The following is an 8,061-nucleotide window of genomic DNA, read 5'->3' as shown; positions in this document are numbered from 1 at the left end:
TTGTTCTCCCCTAGTGTCTTGCCCCTGCTGCTGCCACGTCCTGGCATCTGTCCCAGTCCGGGTGACCTTTTGTCTCAGGCCTGTGTCCTCATGGAGCAGAGGGATGGTCTGTACCTTGTCCTGATCTGAAAGGGGTGAGGGCCAGGTTTAGGGCTCTGATCCCTGGGTGGCCCTGCCCCCATCTCTGCTGCCATCATCCCACAGAACACCTACATTAATCATTAAAGTATGTATACTAGCAGTCATAAAAAAGCTGAGCTTCCAAACACTGGGAAAACCAAAGGTGAGCAGGGCTAGCCATAACCTGTCCTCTCTGCTCTCTAGACACCTGGAGCGTCCCAGGGCTTATTGAAAAGGGCTATGGAGACCGGGCTTCCAGTCCCAGCTCATTCCTAATTGCCTGTGGAGCTGAGAACAGGTCTTTTTGACCTCTTTTCTCACATGCAAAGTGGAATAACCACTTTTCTCTAACATTCTCTACCAGGCTGCCTCATGGAGCCATGAGGAGTAGAGGTGGATGTGGGTACAGAGGTAAGAGCACCAGATGAAGGATGTGCCCCTGTCTCCCCAGGACATGCCCTACTACCGGTCCCAGTTTAAGAAGTGCGCAGTGGTGGGCAACGGAGGCATCCTCAAGAACAGCCGCTGCGGGAGGGAGATCAACAGCGCTGACTTTGTTTTCCGGTAAAAGCATCACCCTGGTCTGCACCTGCTGCTTCTGCCCCTCCCACTTCACGCCTTCTCCTTGTGGTACCCCACCCTCTCATGCTGCCTTTTACGTAATTCATCCCCCACCCCCCACCCTTGCAGACCCTTATGCTCTGGCTTGTCCCTTCTCCTCTCCAGTTCTGTCCCTTTGGGCATGTGGTCGAACCTCTCAAGTCCTCAGTCTCCACATTTGCAGAATGGGAGCATAATAGATGTGAAAACACACAAGTCTCACAGGGCCCATGCGGATCTGTGGGTGAGGCTGTCTGGGCAGCCACCTTCCTGGTTGGGTTGTATGGCTTGGAACCAGGATAACCTTGTGGTTGACACCAATATGAACTTCACCCTTAAATTTCCTAAGCTAGAGACTGGTCCTTATATTTCTTCTTCCTTATGTAGAGCCTCTTATATCTTTGGGTAGCCTCGCTTGTCTTCAGGCTGGGTAAAGACGATAGGTTGGAAATAAAAGCTTAAAGTAGAGGGACTTAGGTTGAGGCTGCAGTGGGCTCTCATGGGCCATAGATTCACAGTTATTGGGGCTGGTGGGGGAAGGGGTCAAACTGGCCCCTCCATATCCAGGCCACAAAGATTCCACCCAGCTGGCCGCCTCTGCATTGCTCCACTCATGTGATCATCATCCCTCCCTTGCCCATACCCTTGCCCGAGCTCCATCTGGAATGACTGATCACATGCCTCTGGGCTGCCTCGTCTCTTCTGCAGGTGCAATCTACCCCCCATCTCAGAGAAGTACACCATGGATGTGGGGGTGAAGACAGATGTGGTCACCGTGAACCCCAGCATCATCACAGAGAGGTCAGTGGCCCTCTTTCTAGACCTGTGCTGTCCAATATGGTAGCCAGTAGTCACATGTGGCTACTGGGCACTGAAATATGGCTCGTCTAGATTGAGATGTGCTGTCTGTAAGTGTAAAACACACACCCAATTTCAAAGACTTAATATGAAGAAGAGGATGGACCATATCTCATTAAATTTTTATATTGATTGCATGTTGAAATGATAGCATTTTGGGTATATTGAGTTAAATAAAGTATAAAAATTGTACCCATTTTTGCTGCTTATTTAAATGTGCTTATTAGAACATTTAAAATTGCATATCTGGCCTGCATTGTATTTTTTTTTGGACAGCACTGGTCTAGACTGTCTTCACCTAGGGATGGATCAGAGAGCTTTCAGTGTGTGATAGGGGTGGGGGGGGCAGCTCTCTGTTCAGTGCGTCCAGCTAACACTGGGGAGAATCATGCAAAGATCTCGACCCCACCCCCACCCCCTAGCTCCCTCTTGGGGTCTGTCTGGAAGGCTTCAGGTGAAGGGGTCAATGTGTTAAAACTCCAACCTGGACATAGTCACACCATCCAGGGCAGATGAAAGGTCAGAAAAAAGGGGGGGGGGCTTGTTAAATTGGATCAGAGGCCCAGGAACACTGACAGAGTCAGCAGAGTGAGGGAGCATTCTTAGCCCGTGTAAGATGAAGCAACCCTGAGAGCTGCTTAATGTAGAGGAGAGGTGAGCGAGGGCTGCAGGGGTGGGGGTAGGGGGTGGCGGAGAGGACAGGCAGCTGGTTTGGTGTCCTGTGTTAGGATCGCGGGGAAGACAGTACAGGGGAAAGCCCCCAGGGCTCTAGGGAAAGCCCCCAGGGCTCTAGGGAAAGCCCGGACACCCTCACCACGTCCCCACTGAGCCCACCAGGGACAACCGCATCAGTCTGGGTTAAGCACTGCTTTCCCCCAGAAGCCACACACTATATATTTGTCCCTTTGGGTCCAGATTGTCCTCTCCTGCCCCACTTACAAAAAGATAACTGTCCCCAAGGAAGGCTGGACCTTCATCTGCTGAGGTGACTGAGGTGAAAGAAGGCAGGGATGGCCTTTGAAAGCATCTCAGGGTGCAGGGGGTGGGGGAAACAAGGGCCTCGGGGGAGTGGGCGGCCGACTGTCTCCCTCTGCGCCCGCCCGTCCAGGTTCCACAAGCTGGAGAAGTGGCGGCGGCCCTTCTACCGCGTGCTGCAGGTGTACGAGAACGCCTCGGTGCTGCTGCCCGCCTTCTACAACACGCGCAACACCGACGTGTCCATCCGCGTCAAGTACGTGCTGGACGACTTCCAGTCGCCGCAGGCCGTCTACTACTTCCACCCACAGTACCTGGTCAACGTGTCGCGCTACTGGCTCAGCCTGGGGGTGCGTGCCAAGCGCATCAGCACCGGCCTCATCCTGGTCACGGCGGCGCTGGAGCTCTGCGAGGAGGTGCACCTGTTCGGCTTCTGGGCCTTCCCCATGAACCCCTCGGGGCTCTACATCACCCATCACTACTACGACAACGTCAAGCCCCGCCCGGGCTTCCACGCCATGCCCTCCGAGATCTTCAATTTCCTGCACCTGCACAGCCGCGGCATCCTCCGCGTGCACACGGGCACCTGTAGCTGCTGCTGAGGGCGCGAAGGCTGCCCGGCCCCACCCGGCACCCAGACCTCATCTCTCTTCCCTCCTGCGCCGGGCAGGGCAGTGCGAGGGCCTGGATGAAAGGCTGCCACACTCCCTCAATAGTTGAGCTTCATACTTGGGTCCTGTGCGCCCAGAGGCGGGGCTGGGGGCTGGGGCAGAGGCAGCTCTGTACCAGGCTCCCCTGACCTCAGCCTGGGCCCTGTGCCTCCGCCCTGCCCACAGTAGCATGCTGCTGGGCCACAGTGCAAGATCCGGGCCCTGGGGACTGCAAGTGAATAAAGCACATTTCCACTCGATTTTAGCATCCAAGAGAGCACAAACTGTGGCGGCCTTGTCACAGCGAAAGGAAGGCCCACAAAGAATGGAAAAGGGGGAGACAGGACATGTGAGCATGCGCAAGGTTTAATTCAGACTTCTGGGTTCCTGAGTTTTATACCCAGGCCTCGGCCCTGTTTTGCTCTCTAGGGTCTCAGAGCTTAGAGGCCAACCCAGCCACCAGACCTACTGCAAAGACACAGTGACTCAGAGAGAGGTCCAGGGGCTTATCAACCAAGGTCACACCAACTGAGTCCATTAAAGTGATACCGTGAGATCGAGCACAAGGCCTGTGTGTTAGGATCTTTACCAAGACACCGTCAGCTGGGGAGAGCCACACCTTTCAAACATATCCTCAGAGGCGCGCGAGCACACACACACAACACACAGTCTTGGTGCCTCCACATTCAGTCCTGCATTTGCTCTTTTGATGAGAAGGAAATAAACCAGACCAGCCATTTGCACTAAGGTTTTTAAGCCAACGTTATCGACTTAATAAGTGCTTAGCGATTTGCTTCCTGCTCTGTCTCCTTATTTTCAGCTGTTTTAAACAGGAGTTATTTATAAGATCCGTTCCTCTTTATGTTCCCGAATACTGCAGAATCCAGTTATATCGCATTCCTGAACAGGAACCGTAAGGCTTTGGCTGGATGGCGCTGACATGTAACTGGCGAGCTTAGTGGACCAAAGCGCATCATGGCCTCTGATACCAGCATCACTGAGGGATCTACTGTAAAGGCGGGACTTCCCACACGGCACAGCCTGGTGGTCCTCAGGCATATGGACCCACAGGGCCTGCGCTTTGGGAAATGAGCTGTGCCTAGGCTGAAGGGGGTTTACCATGCCGTGCCACGTCTGAAATCCGTTCCCTCTGCTTCCCCCTGGTGTTTCCGTCATTAACGCGGCTGTGCCTAATAGACCCTGTTGGTGAATTGCCTTAGAATTCAGCTTTGTGGAGTCAATGCTAGTGCTTGGGAGACTTCAGCCCCTTCCCTCCCTCAGACCCCTCCCTCCCTTCCCTTTTCCCTTCTCCCCTCCCTCCTGTAAACAGGCCTGTTTCGCAAGCCTGTTCTGCTTTGATCTGGGGTTGGGCTTGGGAAGACTTGATGACGACAGGCATACCTCGTTTTATTGCACTTCACTTTATTGAGCTTCACAGATGTTGTGTTTTTTTTTTTACAAATGGAAGGCAAGACCCTCCATCAGCAAAAAGGTTACAATTCACTTTATTGCGGTGGTCTGGAACCGAACTCACAGTGTCTCTGAGGTCTGCCTGTATAGGCCGTATTTCTGTCTCATAGGGAGGAGGGCAGACCATAAACAGATCCCAGCCCCAAGTGCTGGGAGCTCTGAGGAGGAGGAGGAGGAGGAGGAGCTGGGAGAACAAAGCAGGGAGCTGCTTTTATCTGATCACCTTATCTTACAGGCAGAGCAACAGGCCCAGCCAGACAGGAGAGTGCAGATGCTGTCCTGGGCCTCCAGGCTTACGACCCAGGGCTTTTTTCTTGGCTAAACCACTTCACCTTGGCTTGGGTTTCATGTTGGCGGGTGGTTATAGAGTGTTTGCTCCTGGCACAATGCTGTTCTAGATGCTGACCTTCCACCTTTGTTCTGAGCTCTGGTCCTGACCAGGAAAACCTCAGGTTGCTCAGAGCCTCAGCCTGCTTGTCTGCACAGCAGGGAAGTAGCCAAGGAGACAAGGTAGGCTCAAGTCCTTGGTAAACCAGGAAGAACTACGCAAGGACAGTGGATGGTTATGCCTTCTTGGCCTCTGCCTGTTTCTCCCAAGGAAGGAGCTTCTGGGAAAGATTCCTGTAAACTGAGGTTTCCAGACACTTGTTTGTGGTTCATTGAGCCCAGTTCTTGAAACCATGGACTGTCAGAACTGCAAGGCTCTTAAAGACGATTTTGTCCTACGTAAGGAAACAGGCCCAGAATGGGGTGGTCACCTGGGTCAGGTCATGCCTGGGTCTCTACCGAGTACCTGCTATGGACAGACCCTCTACCGGAAGCCATCTGGGTAATGTTTACGTTCCAGATGGGGCAGCGTTTGGGAGCTGAAGCCTTGGTGAATCAGACACCAGGGTTCTCACAGCCGAGGGGGTTGCAGGCTGGTGTCTGCCCCAGCCAGGGCCGTCGTAAGAGCTGGGAATGGAGCGTGAGGAGTCACTCCATGTAGGAGCTGGGTCTCAGGACTCACGGCCCTATTTCTGCTCGTAGGTCTTAGGGCAAGTCTCTTCCTCTCCCTTAGCGTCTCAGTTTCCTCACCTCCACAACTAGGGGCTTAGATCTCTAGAGTCTCTCTAAGCTCTGCTTTCTTTTGAGGCATTCATGATATATGGAACTAAGCCATCCATGATATTTATGATTATAATAGCTAAAATGTACCGACTCTCATTTTGTGTCAGGCACTAGGCTGAGCACTTTCTTGGCACTAGCTCCTGTAATCATTGCAGGACTCCTCTAGGTAAGAAGGCTCCTGTTGGACAGATGGGGAGACTGAGGCTCAGAGTGATTCCGTGACTTGCCCATGGTCAGGCACCCAGTGGAGGAAACCACACCCATGTCATAGAACCCCCAAGCCTGTGCTCCAAACCTCTGTCTTAGCCACTTCCCAACCAGTGTCAAACAAGAGGGATCCTGAGATTCCACTGCAGGGTGGTACTGGGCCCTGCTCCAGGGACAAATGCTCTGGGAGGCTGTGATGGGTACAGGAGGCTGTCTTGGGTCCAAAAAGCAGTCTTTGCCTATAGGTGCCCCACTTCCCCCAACCCTGCCCCTGGCAGCGACACTAACCCACCCACAGTAGAATATAACGCCGTTCTGGTACTGGGTGGGGTGGAGGGTCGGGGGGACTGAGGCCATGTCCACATTTGCAGGTGAGGAGAGTTGCCCACATTAAATGACAGCATGTTGAGTGACTTGCCCAAGGCCACATGGCCAGCTAGTACCTCAACTGGGACTCGCCTCATCTCCTGATTTCCAGGCCACACTTTTTCTCCTGCAGCCAGTGTTTGTAGGACAAACATTTTTCAAAGGTTTAGAAAGACCTGGGCATTGACTCAGGAAGCCTCCAGCATGCTCCTTGCAGCCCCGTCACCATCCCACCCTGTGGCTGGCGTACACGACCAGTTAAATTCTTATTTAAGGGAAATTGATGCTCCACAAACAAATTTGCACCTTCCGTTGTGCTAAACCCACTGCTTCAGGGTTGAAAGGCAGCAAAAACGAGGAAAAGACTTAGTGCTTAGCCAAGCAAAAGGGTAGGTGGCTCAAGGTCAGATGCAGCCTCCGAGACCGTTTCAGCGGTGCTGCCACAGCAGCTCTGCCTGGCTTATCACCTGGTGCCACAGAGAGCCCATCGCCCTTGACTTTGCTGAGCATGGGGAGGAAGCAGGGGCAGCGCTTTCTGACAGGTGAAGGACAGCACAGAGCTGGCTTCAGCCAGGGGTTCAACAAACATTTACTGAGCACTCACTCTGTGCCAGGCATTGGGCCCGGTGCTGGGGAACTCGAGTGGTGATGAGCAAAACATAGCCCCTGCCCTCCTGGAGCTCCCAGTCCAGTGGGTGTATCCAGTCGCTGAACCAGGAGGCCCACAAGCACACACACGGGCTGTGCTGAGTGCTGGCAAGTCCTGGCTTGGGGGTAGTTATCAGGAGAGGAGGACAAGGACATGCCAGAGTCAATCCTGAATTCTAAAGGTTGGCAGGAGAAAGATGGTAATCGCCAAAGTAGTGGATACTTATTAGGCCTCATCCTTGACATCCATGTAACGTGACGGGGGTGGCTTCCGGTTTTCTTGAGTCCTCTTCTCCTTTGATTCCTGACAAACCACTCTCCCCCCAACTTTCCCTCCATCTCTGAATGCCCCTGCTCAGGGCCCTTTATTGATTCATCTTCTGTGAAGCTACCTCAGAGTTCTCATCTCTTTCTATGAGCGTTCCTTCAGAAATCTTATCTATGCACAGCCTCAAGTCTCTCCTGTCCTTGCATCTTAAACCCCTTCCCTACAGACCAGTTCTCCCTCGGAGCATCAGAAGTAGGCTCGCTGTGGCCTCCTGAACATCTGTACCTGCATCCTCTCAAACCTCAACATGTCCTCGACTGGTGTAGTTAAAAGGACAATCTGGACTCCGCATCACCTCCTACCGCTTACCAGCTGGGTGACCTTGGGGGAGCTCCTGAAGCCCCTGGAGGCTCAGATTCATCAGCTGAGGAGCGAGACCAGGACGCCAGCCTCACCAGCTATGGCTAGGGTGACGTGAACTAGGGTTGCACGATGCCTAGCACAGCAGTCGGCACAAACCAGACACCCGGTGTGTGCAGGTTCTCTCTGCCTCCTCCCTTCCCTAGTCACCCCTCGGTGAATGGCTGTACCCCACCACTGGCCACTCAGCTCCAAACCTGGGTCAGCCCTGGCTTTTCCTGCTCCTTCACCCTCTATGTTGATTTGCTTTCCAAATCATGTCAATTCTGACTTATAAATATCCCTTGAATTCATTCCCTACCTGTATCCCTTCTGCCTAAACTCAGGCCCTCTGACTGATCTGCTTCCAGAGAATTACTTTCCGAAACA

The 8,061-nt window shown here is 53.3% G+C and overlaps 1 protein-coding gene across 6 annotated transcripts in view; it reads left to right on the top strand.

The window, feature by feature from the left end:
* ST8SIA5 (ST8 alpha-N-acetyl-neuraminide alpha-2,8-sialyltransferase 5) overlaps nt 1-4,638 on the top strand; it is a 55,107-nt gene extending 50,469 nt beyond the window's left edge. For all 6 annotated transcript variants that reach the window (XM_019652759.1, XM_019652758.1, XM_019652756.1 and 3 more), the window contains 3 exons: nt 572-684; nt 1,429-1,521; nt 2,687-4,638. In XM_019652759.1, the coding sequence (XP_019508304.1) occupies nt 572-684; nt 1,429-1,521; nt 2,687-3,155 (675 nt within the window). In that variant the 3' untranslated portion in view covers nt 3,156-4,638. The remainder of the gene's footprint in view (nt 1-571; nt 685-1,428; nt 1,522-2,686) is intronic.
* Nucleotides 4,639-8,061: the final 3,423 nt, after the last annotated feature.

This window comes from Hipposideros armiger, unplaced genomic scaffold, assembly GCF_001890085.2.
Source record: "Hipposideros armiger isolate ML-2016 unplaced genomic scaffold, ASM189008v1 scaffold_186, whole genome shotgun sequence".
Classification (NCBI taxonomy): domain Eukaryota; kingdom Metazoa; phylum Chordata; class Mammalia; order Chiroptera; family Hipposideridae; genus Hipposideros; species Hipposideros armiger.
The sequence above is the reverse complement of the archived record's forward strand: the minus strand, read 5'-3'. Positions and strand labels throughout refer to the sequence as shown.